Here is a 16741-nt window from a genome sequence, read left to right on the forward strand (position 1 = left end):
TATATAATTCAACAAAAATTTTGAGTGCCTGATAAGTCCTTGTCACTTATACCCCACATCCAGAAAGTTACCAAGTCCTGTAGAGCTTGCTTCTCTCCTGGTAGATCTTGATTAGCAGGCATAACTCTCTACCAGATGCTGGCCATTGAAGAAATTTTGTGACTCTGCATATAATTACAGAAACCATCCTCTAAGAAATCAGTCAAATTCATCACATAATGTTGAATTTTGTTAGCAAATAACTAATAAAACTTCATTTAAGGATGACCAGTAAGGAGGCAGGAAAAGTCTTTACATGGCATTTAGTAGAGTGCTTTGGACTCTGGGTATGCCCAGTGAAATAAATGGCCCAGTGAAATAAAGTGCGGTATTAAATATAATACCTCACATTAAGAACGTGTTTTTCCTCTTGCTACAGTTTTTATTTGCTCAGTAACAAAAAAAGAACACTTTCTCTTTTTTGTTGTTTTTAAGGCTTTAAATGAGCTGTTTAAAAAGTCATCTGTGTGCAGATTGAGAAATTGAATAATTAGCTGCGTTTCAAAGCTGCATAAGCTCTTTTAGCCCATCAGGTTAAAAAGGGGGTGGAAAGAGTTAATACAGTTTTAAAGAGGCCTAATTTACAACTAAGGAGTACCTGAGAGCTCTTGGAGAATTTGACACAATGAGTTAGATCAACCCCATTTTCATTTCCCTCTAGCTGCAGTTTGTAACATAAATAAATCCATGGTCTATAATTGTTAAATGGAAGTATTTGAATGCCTCCTAGTGGCATATTGTAGGCTCTAATTAAGGAATTTAAAAAGTAATATTTATTGAAGGAATACTATGATAACCTATTAAAGCTTGTAAGTACAAGGTAGTAAAATCCTTTAATAATAACATGCTAAGTAAAATCAGAATACATTATTTGCCATACAAAACTGATTAAAAACGTGGCTGGAAAAAATGTAATACATATGGCAAAGATGAATATACTTTGATTAAAAATTTTTGGTTTTGGTTCAAATCGAATTATTTTAATTGACTTTATGTAGTGGATCTATTTTGCACTTAAACATAGACAAATGTGGCTAATAACAGGATTTGGATCGCTTTGTGTACATTCACTTTTTAAAATTAATTGTGCTTATCATGTAGTTTCTTTAAATATCTTTGTATAATAATAGAGAAAATGGTTTATAGAAGGTCTGGTTCATTGTCAGATTTTTTTTTAATTCTGATCTTCAAGTTGAATAAAATAATCGGTAACCTTGAAATACAGACTATAGCAAAACTTTAAAATGATTAAGAATGCTGATTTAATTATTGCTTTATGCATAAAAATGGCTTTACATCTACAGAAATATAATTTGAAATGGAAAGAAAGTCACATTGAAAGAATTCTGATGAGGGTCAGAAGGTGGGAGAAAAAAGTGATATCCTTTTGTTAAGCACTAAAAAATGTTTAACTGCTTACCAAAACAAAACAATTAAAATGGCAATTACGTTTAAAATAGCAACAATGTAATTACAGCTGTTGTGATATAAAGCTAGGAAACAAAATGTTAATCTGGAATGAACAGTTTAAATATGAAATTATGATATACTTGGCTTCCTGTAGTACAGCTGTCAAGCTTGGGCAGTTCGCTGGTCAATAGTGACATTCTATGTGTCAGTGAACAGAGTCTCTTGATACCATAACCCGCAGTTCACACATTACTGAAGCTCCAACTGTCGAACATTCAAGTCCCCTGATATTATTGCAGCTTCCAGACTCTCCTGACTGGCTCATGTTTCATTCTTTGGCAATTTGCCCTAATGATATCCCTCAGGAGCTTTCAGCCTCTCTTCCTTTCCATATTTAATCATGTTATATTAATCTGAGTGATACACAAACTATGCTGTACAAATTGTAATTTCCTACAATTTTTCTAAGATGCACACCTAATTTTTCAGTTTTACTTTTACTTATGTTCTAAGTTTTCAATCCCAAGCTCTGTATTTTCAGATGATTATAACTATCTACATGATTCCCAAGAAGCTTCTTTTGCTGTTTATATATGTTTCAGAGGGGCCTCTGAGACATAAGACTTTTTACATGTAGAATTGGTAAAGACAATGTGATTTATGTAGTTATGTAAATTGTTCTGTGATTACTGTTCATTGTTGATACATTGAACATTGCTTTTTGTTTGGAAAGTCAGCAGCTACTTATTTTTGTTATCCTTTTACAAATTTTAGTTAACTGCCTGTATCCATGGATCAGCTGCTCTTCTATACCCAATGTATTGGCAACACATATACATCCCAGTGCTTCCTCCACACCTGCTGGACTACTGCTGGTAAGCTGGCCTTTGCCAGACTCCTTTAAGTTTAGGTTTCATGATTAGATATCTGTTTATTTGTGAATTAGGTAAACTTGGGGGCATATTTAAAAGAAATCACAGAAACTTATATTTTAATAAATAGTAAAGATGGCTTTTATGAAGGACAGAATAATTCTGTACAAAGGTAGCACAAGTTTATACTTAGCAAACATAAAGTTCTTTAGATTTTGTGAATTTCTTCTGCAGTCATTTAGATAGCTCAATGCAAAACAGAAAAAACTCACAGTCTTAAGTTGTGTTTAGGAAAACTGTATAGAAGTTATGGTGTCAGTTAGAGAACCCAGCATCCCAGGTGTCAGAATTTGTCTGGCAAATCTGCCGGAAACCACACTGTCTCCATCAGGGCAGACTCCTGTTACCTTTACTTCAGAATACACTTCTTTACCCCTTTTTTCAATAATAGCACACCAAATACCAAGTACTGACAAAGGGGTTGTCTCTAATACAAGAATTCTTGTTTTTTGTTTAAGTCAAAGTCTCAGCCTTGAGCCACCCTGAAAGGCAATGTTGAAAAGTATTGGGAATAGTTCTGAAAAGTTTCCTGGCATTAGACACAATTCCTAAAAGATCCCACCCAATAACCAGGCTTCTAGACCCTTCTTGTTCTCTTCGCCTGGAAGAGTCTGCATATTTATCATGAGTCTAAACAAGGATTAGACTTCTAAATAGCAGCTTCTGGGCCTTCGTCAAGACTGGGGGGGAAATGTTATCTTCATTGCATAATCATCTTCTGCAGGTATAGCCTAATTCTTAAGACATGTGATGGGATTTTTCCTCTAAATAATTGTGCACACACATAGAAGGAAACAGTTTTGACCTTAATCTGTTTGCTTATTTCACAGCTAATGTTACTAAAACACAGCACTTTTAGAATCAATGCATTCATTTAACTTTCTTATTTCATAAAAGGCAGAAAGTATTAAGGATTAAAAATGATTTAAGCATACATAGAGGGTTTCTATTAACTTTTTATCCCTCTTCAGAACAAGTGATTATAGTGACAACACATGTACTTGGCCACATATTGATTATGTTAATATATTGGTGTGTTTCCACAGAATGGTAATATTATTAGTACTGATAATGCTGTGAAGTAGGTGCCCAGTGACCTAACATTGCTATTATGCTGTTTGAGAACTAGAAAGGAGAAACTGTTTGGCAGGAAACTATAGGAATGTAGTTTATATTGTTAAGTGTCACACACACAAGTCTAAGAATAAAGCTAAATCCATAAATAGGCCGTTTGTTATTCATTTTAGAGTTTTTCTTTAACCAACATACCTATAATATTTTAGCATTCCTTAAAGGGATGGTCTCTCCTTTATTTATGTTGACATATGCAGTGGATCTTTGTATATGCTGTTCAGTAATTAAACTTTACTTATTTAAAAATATATTTTACAGCAGTATTTGGAAATATATTGATATATGATTTTACATAATATATCTTTAGAATTACATTTTATATATGTTAGTGCCATCTTAATTTTTCTATTAAAATGTTCTAACCTCTTAAGAGATAACACACCTTTAATTAAGTTCAATTATCTGTAATGAATTACACATTCAAGACTTTCTAAAATGTTATTTAGAAATTACTATATGACACAGGCTGTTCTGTACTAACTTTTTCCAGAGCTTTTCCGATCGTTTCTACCCCTGCCATAAAATTCAGTGACATAAGCTTCTTTCATATTTCAGTCCCTGGAATTTTCTTTCTAGTGTCTAATGTCTGAAATAGCGTTTGGGTTGAGTTCTAACAGCTTCCATGCCAAAAACCTCCCTGGTTCAAAGAGTAAGTCAGTGATATTCAAACAAGAAGTTATCTGAAACTTCCTGAACCTTAAGGTCACAATGATAGGCTCAGCTTCTATCGTAAGAACTGAGTAGTATAATATAATTATTTTTTTTAAAGAATAGCCATCAGAAAACTTGGTAAACTAAACTGTTTCCTAGGGTAAACAGTTTTCTTCCATTTCCATCCTTGAGGTTAAAAAATCATACTGATCTACATGTAAAAGGGAAAAAAATTACAGATCATCCCTTCAATCTCATAGTATTTGATTAAACTTTTTATGAATATTCCAGTTCAAAAATAGTGTCATGAAGATTTGATAGGAAAAGATATATCTTTGCAAACTCTTTGGCATGATTGGAACTTTCTGAATCCTGAGGTAATCCTACCCTCTATAAAGTATTTCTGTTTTTGCAACTGGTAGCTCTGGTGTGGGTTGGACTGTGGAGAGCCATAATGCCATCTTGTGACGATGGATGAATATCGCATCTTGGTCCACCAATAAAGCCTTGCTACTTTGTTGATTCATTCATCCATTCATTTGTTCATTAAACATTTAGTGACCATCTATTAATATTTGCCAAGCTATGAGTATGTAATGTAATGAATAAGATTTAGTTTCTGCCATTGCAGGATTCACAGATAGCAAGAAATACACACATACTTACATGTGCACATATGCACACACATAGCACAGTGTAATACTGCAATACTATAAGTATTACAGAATAGGCATACAAAGGACCATGGATGGCAACACATAAGAAGAAGAAGCTACAGTCCCTGGTAGATTAGGGAAGGTGCCTGGGAGGAAATGACACCGTCTGCATTTTCCCCTAATCAGCCAATGTAAGAGTACTTTAATGTGGCAAGTCTATGATGTTGCAAGACAGTCTTAACCTATCTAAGTCCGTAAACACATGGCAGATAGTGTGACTTTAGGACTAGTAAAATTATAATTATCTAATTTGTTCATGAATGGTTGAGTCACTATTTAGGCTATATGACTCTTCTTTTTATGAAAGGAGCAGATTTAGCTTCTGAGAGAATAGGTTTTTTTTTTAAAAAAATGGAAAATTATATTCTTTAGACTACCCCAATAGACTGCTGTTATAGTCTGTGTCATGGGTGGTCTCTTTGTAAGAAAACCTAAAAAGAAAAAAAAGCTATTCTTAAGTACAGATGAATTGCTACCAAAAAGAAGCAGCAATCATATGGAGGCTTCTGTATCCTATCTTTGCAAAATAACTTCATTGAAAGAAAGATTTAGGACAGTTTTGCACATAGAGGACAAAACATCTGTGTTGCCAAGAATCTCTTCTTGACTTGTTAATGCCCTTATCTAATTAGGAAATTTAAGCTAGGTTTGCAAAGTTACTTTTCATGAGATTTGGGTGATTTCATATTAGGATTACACAATCCAGTTTTTGTGAGAAAGGAACAACTATTCACTCTATATTCTGCAAAATGTTATTATTTTAGGAAATTAGTCTCTAGGGTAATAATGTTTACAGTTCTAACATCTGTGTTTTGAATTTTGTGAGAAATTGGTGAGAAGAGAACATGTGGAGATAACAAGTGATCCCATTTTAAAAGTTTCAAGTTATTATGTGATTAAATTTTGCATACAAGCTTTTTAATGGATATTTTTATGCCAGCTTAACAATTTTTATAAATGTGTTTTTTATATTTCTAAAGATAAGTATATCTTCCATAAAGTTTAAAAAAATGTTTTCCTAGAGGTATTCGGTAGGTTATTTAGCAGTCTGCTTCTGATTTTAAGAAACTTTGACCCACCCATTTATCCCACCAACATTTGTAAAATGGACTTAGTAATTATTGTTTTTAGAAGGCTTACCTATTTTAAAACTCTTTCATTAAAATGTACTTTGAAATTTCAGACAGCATGGGTTTTCTGCATTATAAATCTTGTGAGTAGAATAAACTAACCTGAGGTTAATTGGAAGTTTACACAGTGACTTTAATAATTTTATGCTATTTTGGACATAGGCAGGGCTTGAGATATTGAAGATCATGGGAGTTGCCTAACTTCATTTTGTTAAAGTTATCAAAACCTTGTTGTGGAAGCCTAGATTTGTTAGTGATATGCATTTTATGTCTTCTTCTCTGGAGACCCAGAAGGAATTCAGGGATGAGAACTTGAATTAGGGAAGTAGTGGAACATCCACATTTGTTCCTCCTGTTTCCTTTTGAAGGTAGAAAATCTGTTAGGTCTTAAGGATATCAAGGCCTATAAATAGTTTTCAACTTTGAGCCAAGTGAAGTATCCAGAATATCAGATCAATTCCAGATGGTCTCTTGCATTCAAATTTTAAAAAAATAGGAAGGAACAAAGCTACAAAGGGCAAAGACAACTGGGAATTAGAATCTAGTACAATAAGAAGTAATGAACTAGAATGTACAGGCTAACGAGGAGTAAAATAAGAACTTTAACATTTATTTTGTAAATTCTGGATATATAGATTAGTGGTTAGCCATTTTTAAATAAATTTGGAACTTTTTAAAGGTTACTTTGAAATCTCTGGGTCTGTCAGGGTGGCTGTGTAATCTATTGCTGGTTCTCAGTAGCAAAGTGAACACACGGAAATTTGAACAGCTCTGTTCTAATAATGACAATGATGTTTAGAAAATTATGCAAATCCTTTGAGAAAGAGGATTATCTGTTTGCATTAACAGAAAAGGTGTGTGATAATAGAGCACAAAGATGCCTGTAAAAGAATTGCCAAAAATGTTTTATTTTAAAATAGCTATTTATTCATATATCTGCTATTGACTTCGTAGATATCTGTCAATTCTCATGTTTTTCTGTTAGATAATATTTTAGGTTTGAAATGTCAAGTTGAATAATTTTCTTCTTGTATTTCATGAGAATATTTCTGAAATAACCAGCAATTCTTATTTTATGTATTAAAAATTTAATATCTATATTTTTTGCAAGAGTATAAAATCCATAGGGAATATATTCTGTTTATGTTGTCTATTATTGTTCCCAAGTTTCTACCCTAAGGCCTGGCACCTGCTATGCCCCAAATATCATATGTTGAATTAATTAATTCAAGATTATTCTCACACTTGAGTATTTTTAAATTGATTAAAATTATTTTATTAATAAAAGTGAAAGTTGGATAAATCTGAATTTATAAAATTAGGTAAATAAAAGACTATGTACATGAGGGGAAAGATAGCACAGTAGGTGAGGAAATTGTTTCCTTTTGTACATCCAGTTCCAGAACAGTGCCTGACAAACAATAAGTCTTGATAGATATTTGCAGACTGACCCTCTGACCCAAATATTTGGTGACATAGGAGGTATGTATCAATGAAGATATATATTAAGAATGTCATAGAAATAAGAATATAATTGAGTAGGAAAAGATGTGCAAAAGGGATGTAAATAAATTTGATGATCATTTAAGATATATTTGCTATGAGGTATATGGAAAAGATTCAATTCGATTATGGCCTAGACCTTGATATTCTTAAGTTAAAAACAAACCAACAAACAAACTTTTTAGGCATTATAACTCTTGATTAAATTATAAATGATTTTATGATGTTTATAAAAAGCAATCTTAAATATATTAATGGCCTCTAAGATTAAATTTGAGCTTTATATATTGAATAATTTTGAATATCTATAATGTGTTATGCTGGAACTGAGCATTTAATACATTTAATTTTTAATCATTTTGAATTATACTGTTGTTTCAGTTTTAATGAGCTATATGAATCTATGCATATATATATTTTTAATTTAGTGCCCCAATGCCGTACCTGATTGGAATACACTCCAGCCTCATAGAGGTGAGTATCTTTCAGACATGAGATAGTGATAAAATTAACATAAAGTAATAGTTAAAACAGTTTTGTTTTGAAGGAGTATCAGTAGTATAGGACAAAGAAGTGACTAGTTTCATATTTAGAGTATGCCTATCATTTTTAAAAAGACAACATTGAAATAATTTCATTTAAATTAACATACTAAATGACCATTTTTTATGGCATGAAATCCATAAAAATAGGTTATGTTTGGTAGAAATCATATGGTAAGTTTTAAATACTAAAACTTCAGTCCTTGATCAGTTGCCTTTTTTTATGGCAACTTAAGATCATTTATATCTCTTTTTCAGACCTATATTTTGAAAGTCAAAATTTATGTACTTACGAGTCATGAAGTAAAATTTTTTATTTTGCAGACTTCATTATGTTCCCATTTATCAGTGTATACATTTTGAATGTGGTTTTAATATACTAATCATGAACTTTAGAATATAGCCTTAAGTTTTAATTTTCAGTTCTGTTGGGGGATATAAAATTTAGTAATTTTTTTCCACCATTACCACATCATTTTAAAATTATTTTTGACACTTAGGTTATTCCTGTAGTGAAAGACCTTGAACTATTAACACCATGAACTTGAAATTAGGGAGATTTCCAGGAAGGTCTTGGTATAGGATCAGCATCTAATAAAATGAGCAAAAGGCTTGAATTAAAACAAAGGCTTGGGTCAATTGAGTGGTGTTATTATGCTAGATGCTGTCAGTTTTATTCAGATAAATTTGTCTTTTTTTGCTGATTGTACAGATTGTACTTTAACCCAGTTTCTAATGAGCAATCTAAATGAGTTAGCTTTGATTTTCCTCTTAGTTGCCGTCACTGTATACCCTCCATCAGTCCTTACTTTGATCAAAGATGAGTCTGTTGATATATTTTAAAACTCCTGAGGATCATATTGGGAGAGAGTCATGCCCCTTTAGGAGGCCCAGGTTGTGGATTCCGACCGGTACTCTAGCTTCGGGCATTTTTTCTTATCACAAAATGCTAGAGCAACATTTTGTATTTGTTTCACCAATAACAAAAAAAAATATTTAAATAAATGTCTTTAGTAGGTTTGTAATATTGAAGTCTGAGTTGGATAACTTTATGACTCCTTATTTTTTATTCATTTCTAGAAAACTTATTCTTACTTGCCAAGGTACTTTCAGTGAAAGGATGAATTACATAAAATAAAATATGAATGAGTAGGTACTTAATTTGTTATTAGATTGTGGAATATATGACTAGCATTTAATTTATCAGTAATTTGACTTTATTTAAAAATCTAACCTTGGTTGGATTCTTTTCTAAAAAGAGTCATCAAATTTGATTTTTTTTTTTTTTTTTTTTTTTTGAGACGGAGTCTCGCTCTGTCGCCCAGGCTAGAGTGCAGTGGCGCAATCTCGGCTCACTGCAAGCTCCGGCTCCCGGGTTCACGCCATTCTCCTGCCTCAGCCTCTCCGAGTAGCTGGGACTACAGGTGCCCGCCACCGCGCCCGGCTAATTTTTTGTATTTTTAGTAGAGACGGGGTTTCACCGTGGTCTCGATCTCCTGACCTCGTGATCCGCCCGCCTCGGCCTCCCAAAGTGCTGGGATTACAAGCGTGAGCCACCGCGCCCGGCCATCAAATTTGATTTTTATATTAGTGTACTTGTTGCTTCTTAATGAATCTAATAGGATACATAATTTTTATAACATGTTTATTTATAGAGATGAAAAATATTTAAAGTTGTTGGTTACCTGTTGACGTTATAGTTTTTTTTTGCATAATGATTCTACATCAACTTTTAAAACAAATGATTCAGCGTTTCCAAAATACTGTATAAAAGGGTATATATTTTAAACATTCAATTAAATTTATCATATATTCTTTGATACCCAGAAAACCAATACTGTTTTTAAGTAGCAAATTTAAGAATTATTTGCTCCTTAAAAAGTGTCGTCTTAGAGAATAATCCATTCTAACTTTAAATTGGCTCTTATTATTAAATGAGAATATTTGAAGCCATTATTAGACTGGTTGAAATCTCTGTATTTTTCATACTCTGGACTTATTGTCTTAATAGTCAGCCTTATTTTGTTTAATTGGTTTATTAGTGAATGAGAAGCTATACTGGGGACTTCAGGAATTCTTTTAAAACAATTGGATACCATTCAGCAACTTTCTTGTTAATCTATTACAAGATGATGTAAATCCTGCAAATTTCATTCTTGTTATGCCACTATTAGGCAGATTTTTTCACTAAAATTTCAATCTTTTATGCTCTTTAATTTTACCAAAATGGTCTCATAATTAAAATATTGATATGCTATTTACATATTTAGTATGTAAGACTGAACTGAGTAAATGTTTGCATTTTGCTTGGCAGTTACAACCAATTTTTTCTTTAAGGAATAATTAAAATGTTTTCTTATTTCCTCTCTTGGTCAAGAGAGTTTCAACACATTTTATTGTGTTATTAGGTTGGTGAAAAAGTAATTGCTGTTTTTGCTATTTTTTTTTAATGGCAAAAACTGCAGTTAATTTTGCACCAACCGAATGTAACAACTTCTAAATGTAGTTGTTCAAAGACATGAAATTAATATCCCTTAGCATCTTTCTTTCATTTGTTTTAATGAAATTATGAGTAAAGGATGGCCAGATCTTTTTAAAATACAAATTTCCTTCTAAAATAAAGGTTAAAGACATTTTGTTCTGCCTGAAAACTTAGACTTTGGGGATGAACTCAAGGCAGACTAAGGCCTGCAGGTCATTAGGAATAAATTAGTAAAGGCTACAAATGTGAGGATTATCTTGTTTGTTTTAACGTACAACGGATTCTAAATAAAATGTTGACCCAGTTTTATAAGATCATGTGATTGCTGCCACTGTGTCATTTCTTTGTATTAATGTGCAAAAGTACCTTTGTAGCCATATTGTATGGAAAAGTTAAACATAGAGGGTGTGAGAAAGACTTCACTAACTTCACCACCTTACAGTTGTTCTTAATAAGCATTTCAGTCTATGTCTAATATTATTTTCTTATTTTTGAAGAAAAAGACAATTTTTTAAATTTTCTTAATTTTGTATCTCGTAACTTTATGAGATGTAATAGTGAGACACAGAAAGAGCTACCATTTTATATACCACATGACTTCCCATGCCTATTTAGAAAAAAAAAAATAGCTGAAGTCTAATTTGGAGAGAAAAAATAGATGAAATATTGATACTAATCCAAATAAAAAAAATTGTTACACTCTATTTTTTCCTGTTTTGTTAATGTATTAATAGAATTATTTTCATGTTAGGGAATCTCAGTTTGTTATTTGAAATGAATATATTTTTCTATTCTTTTTCGAGTGGTCCCTTAAATAAAATTTAATATTCAGCAATTACCAGATTTTTAAAACTAAGAGCAGTTTAGAAAAAAGTGTATATGTCATAGTAGTACCAATTTCTTTGTTCTGAGTTTAGTGATAATGTCCTCACAAAACACTTTGGGGGCACATAGCTTTATCTTAGGCTATTTACAGACTAACTCATTTTATCCCTTAAGAAATACATCAGGTTTATTAGATTATCTTTACAGTTTCTGTCGTAAAATGACAAAGTTGATGAAAATCAAAATTATGACATGTTTTTTCACACAAATGCAATTAATATAGTTTATATTTTTACTTATAAAATAGGTTATTGTAGTTATACTATAGTTACTTTATAGGTAACTACACATATATGTACTTAAAGCTTTTTACATATATGTAAACATGTGAAAAGAAAAGGAAATAAGTGTATTTGTAAATATTTTTGCAGTAGTATCAGTAGTATCACTATAAGTGATTCTCTGCTAATATCCTAGAAGTGGCCATCTTTTAAGTCTTTATGATAAAGAAGACAGATTTTTAGAATCATCTGTCCTCACTGTAGAAATTATGCCTTTCTTAACATGTGGAAATTCTCTGCTTTAGACTACCATTGCTTTAGAAAGTTTAACATTCTAATATGCAGAGATTTGAAATTGTAAATGGATCAGAGAAATTTTAATTATGATCAACTTAAAATAACCAGTTTGGCCAATTTAAAATATAAGGTAATAAGGTTTTAAGTGATAATTTTCAAAAATGACTATTATTGTAGGCCACCACTTGAAAAATACTACACTAAAATTATTAACCTATTGCTAGTTGACTTATACAATTATGAAATTCAGAGTTCATAAATATATTTAATCAATGAGCACTTATCACTAAGGAATAATACTATTTGTTACAAATTAAATAAGACTAATAAAATTATATGAATTGTTTAAGTATACCTATTAGTTTAAGTAGGAAAAATGAACCATAAGTTTTTTCTTCAAGGGTGAAAAATATGATAAAATTCTTATTTACTATTATTTGCAGACATATTGAGATAATTTGACTATTTTGACTAAACGTTCAGACAAATGGAACAAGTCAAGATAGTCTGATAGGCTATTAAATTTGGTACCTTCTGTTGAAATTCATGTGAGAAATATTACTAACAATAAATTCCATATTACTATCCTTTTATTTTCTCTTATTCAGCTTTCAGTCCTCATCACCTTTTGGTATGGAATATAGATTAAAAATTTAAATTATAGTTTAATGCTGTAGTCATAGTTATTGGTTTATGTTATCCTTGCAATATGATTTATGCTAAACATAGGTATAGAGCTGGTCATGAATTCTTGTATCATGGGACTGAACTTAAATGGATAAATTTTAAAGAATATAATTCGTTTACAGTTTGATATAACTGTGCTTATCTTATAAGAATTTTTGTTGTAGTTATGTCTAATATAAGATGAGGAAATATTCAGTTTTAAGCATTTTTACTAAATCTTTTTGTATGAGTTGTAGTCAGACTTTCTCAGGAGGCAAAGTTGTTTCTATCCTTTTGTAATATAGGATTTTCCTTTTATCTTTTCCCAAGCCTAATGCATTAAGATAGTATTTTCTGTTTCCAAGCTCATCATAACTTTGTAAAGTAAATATACTGATTTGTATTCATAATTGTGTTTTTTTAATAGAGAGTGAAAAATAAATCATTGGAAGATGTTGTTATGTTAAATGTTGATACAAACACATTAGAATCACCATTTAGTGACTTGAACAACCTACCAAGTGATGTGGTAAGTATGAAGGCTATTCAGTGGTGAACATACATGTTTTCTCCTGGACCTCTGAATTACTAATTTATTTTTCCCACTTTTAATATCTGAAATAAAAGGGTTGGGTATTTGCATGGGTTGTGAGAGAAATCAATGTTGATTCTATAATTAATATTTTTACCTTTTAGCAGTTGAGATTTTGAATGGAACATCATATTCCTTATTGTAAAAGTAAGATCATAATTAAAAAGCTAGATGCATTCATTAGGCAGAGTTTCTTTAAACCTAAGTCTCTTCATCTCATCTTAATCATTATATTACAAAGTAGGCATTTCTGTCTGCCTAGTGGCATGTCTTGCAAAAGAATGAGAGAGTTTTTGAAGGCAAGAAGAAGAAGGGGGCCAATTATCGGCTTTTGCTTCCCTGCCACCTGCCAGCGCTTTTCCTTTTAATTAATGATCTGATGTTACTGGTCAATATAATAAGAAATGCTTGTACAGTTGGGGTCAGAAAATTCTGGCTTTGATCTCCCTCAACTTTCTGAAACATTTATTTGTTTTCTGTAAATTATTTCAGTTTTATTTTAATCTTTTCTATCCTGCTGAGGGCCGCAAGAATGAAAACCTACACTGTTTGTCATTTGCTTTGGCAGAGCAAAGACTGCTTACTTAGAATTCTATTTGTAAATTAAACTGCAAACCCAGTTTGTCATAAAAGACATCTGATCCTTTTGAAATGACGAAAACTGTCTTTTGTCTGTAAAGGCTGATAAATTAAGTGCCAGTTCTCTTCTGGTCTTTGATCTTGTGGAGGGTTGTGTGTGTGTGTGCGTGTGTCTGCAGCTTATAATGGGACATATTCTGTATGTCACATTAAATAGTCTCCAAAAGTGCATTATTTTTGGCCTTCATATTCCTTAGTACAGGAAACTAGTACTGTCTCTGTATATATTTTAATGGCTACTTAAAAATATCTTTATAACGTAGTTCTAAGTTAAAATAACTTCCTTTTCTAAAAAACAAAGCATTTATTCTTTATATGGATATTAAAATTTGTGAATAAAAATGCCTTCAGAGCATATTTTTCTGTAATATTGAACTACTTTGAAATCCATTATTAAGGAGTTTGAGAAAGTGAATTTAAAAATCCTAAACTCAAAAATACACTTAGCCTTGATTGTCCTCTGTCTAATGATAGGAAAAATATGATTTTAAAGTCAAAATCAGATTATTTATGCCCATAATAACCTAAAATACTTGCTGACCTTGAGACATATTAAAATTGAACTACCTTATCTTACTGTAGTAAAACTTATGCTATGAATTTAAAAATCTAATCCTAGGCCAGTGAACAATTACATCTTTTTAGCTCATTACAACTATATTACCTCATTATAAAATTTTTGCAAAAACAAAATCACAAAGAAATTATTAGAGTTACTCATTTAAAAATCAATCAAATATTATTCAATGGATAGAGAAATAATTATGAAAATAGAATTCCAAATTTTAAGAATGCTTTCCTTATATGCATGTGCTTCCTACCATTAATGCCCTAGGGAGAAAGATTGTTTGTTAAAAAGAGAAGGAAAAAAAGAGAAAGAAATTCAGCTTTTCTGTATGTGATATTAAAATTTTTATAGGCAGCTTCAATCAATGATAGATGATTCTTGAAAAAATAATCTTTGAAATTTTATTTTTTGATAGGTGATTATTTTTTAAATTGAAAAGTACTACTTTCCTAGTAGAATTAGTTTGATGATTAGAACATTTATTTAAATATATGGAGAAGTTAAATAATATTCACACATGTAAAGGCCTAAATATATAAAATGACAGAAGAGACCATCTTGTTATTTACTTATAAACAACAATATAAACATAACTGAAATATTTAAAAATATAGATAAAAATTATACTGAAAGGTGGTGTAGATTGATTAAATAAATATATGCTTGAAATTCAGGGACACAGACTTATAGAGAAATTTAAAGAAGAGACAAATAAAAATAGTTCTGAGATGGAGCTAGGACCATTTACTGAAAGTGTGAGATGGTTTAAAGTTATAGTAATTTTCTAAAAATATTTTGGGTGATTTTTAGAACCTATTTATAATAAATACAGCTTTTTCATCAATTTTATAAAGTTATCTCTTATAATTTTGGTGGAAATAGGATGAAGCATCACATCATATTTTAGAAGCTCCCCTGCCCCACTAGACAGAACAGGACAATTGTAAATGTTTTAAATGAGATGTGTTAAAATCACCAATGATCTTACTAAAATTTTTTGTGTGTGATTTAAATTGATAAAATGTACTTGAAACCTGAAAAATGTTACTATTAGCATTGTTTGATTGTTTAATAGGTTAACTGCGATTTAAATGGGGGGGTCCTTTTAAAATCCTTCACCAAAGCATTTAAATTATACTTACAGGCTGGTTGACTTTCTATGCATGTGTACTCTATTATTGTGTCAGATTGACCAGTGGTCTTGGCTGTTCAAAGGTCAGTGGTCACAGTTGTCCTGAATTACTAGTTCTTTTTTCCTGTGGACCCTCTGCTGTGTTGCATGCTGTAATCTTCTTAATGGCTTCATTCCAATATTCACACATAATATTTTAGATTTATTGACTGTTAGAAATACTACCATGCCAGTAGCAGTTCCGCTACTCTTAAGGTATTTAAAATTGGAAAAATAAATCAGGGCAAAGCTTTCAGGATTCCTTTGTTTTCGTTAAGGGAGGGGGAAAACCTCTTTTCCTGTCTTCTGACAAGAACACTTGTTTTTTGATTTCATCATTTCACTGTAGATTTGGATCATTAAAAGAAAAAAAAACAAATATTTTATTGGGAGTGATTTTAATGATATTGATTATTACATGGAATAACTTTTAAAGGCAGTAGATCCAATAAAATATACTCTTGTAGTTTTTGTCTATTAATATATTGTGACTTTATTTTTTTAGTGGCTGTGCCAAATAGACACCTTCAAACATCTGTAGTATAGTTTGAATGTTTTGAAATAAAAGAAAGTAAATGTTAGGACTCAGTTACAGCATCAATCACAGTGTTATTGTGGTCTGTTTATAAGGGTGAGAAAAAGAACCAATTGAATTAAATATAACATTTGAAATCTCAAATGAGTTGATTTTAATTTATGAAAATGCAGTATTAAAACCTCCTATTCCAAATCTGTATACAATTTAGTTTTAATTGCATAATAATTTAAAATCTATTTCTGAGATATTCCTGCTCATTTTAATTTTTATCGTCAACATTTTTAAAAGCAATTTGGAGGTTGTTACTATTTCAAACATAAATAGAATTACTCTCTTACTAGGAATTAAGCTAATAATTAGAATTATAAGATTTAGGAATCCTCTCATATGAATATTAAATTAAACAATTATAAATTCCTATAGATGAAAGCACATTAGAATTGACATCTGAAAAAGTTACATGTATCAGAATATTCATTACAACAGGCAAGTTTTTTTTTGCCTGTATTGCTTAACTGTCTCTAATAATTTAAACTCATTAGATTGTAAGAATAGTAATAATATTGATAGGTCAATATGCTATTCCTATTTTAGATAAGAAAATCAAGGCACAGAAAGTATACTG

General features: G+C 31.0%; 1 protein-coding gene across 12 annotated transcripts in view; it reads left to right on the forward strand.

Annotated features, from left to right (window-relative positions):
* Nucleotides 1-16741, forward strand: part of DENND1B (DENN domain containing 1B) — a 292006-nt gene that overhangs the window by 169588 nt on the left and 105677 nt on the right. For all 12 annotated transcript variants that reach the window (XM_055234175.2, XM_055234177.2, XM_063613729.1 and 9 more), the window contains 3 exons: nt 2224-2324; nt 7944-7989; nt 13036-13137. In XM_055234175.2, the coding sequence (XP_055090150.1) occupies nt 2224-2324; nt 7944-7989; nt 13036-13137 (249 nt within the window). The remainder of the gene's footprint in view (nt 1-2223; nt 2325-7943; nt 7990-13035; nt 13138-16741) is intronic.

The sequence above is a fragment of the Symphalangus syndactylus genome, chromosome 19 (assembly GCF_028878055.3).
Source record: "Symphalangus syndactylus isolate Jambi chromosome 19, NHGRI_mSymSyn1-v2.1_pri, whole genome shotgun sequence".
NCBI classification, from domain to species: Eukaryota; Metazoa; Chordata; class Mammalia; order Primates; family Hylobatidae; genus Symphalangus; species Symphalangus syndactylus.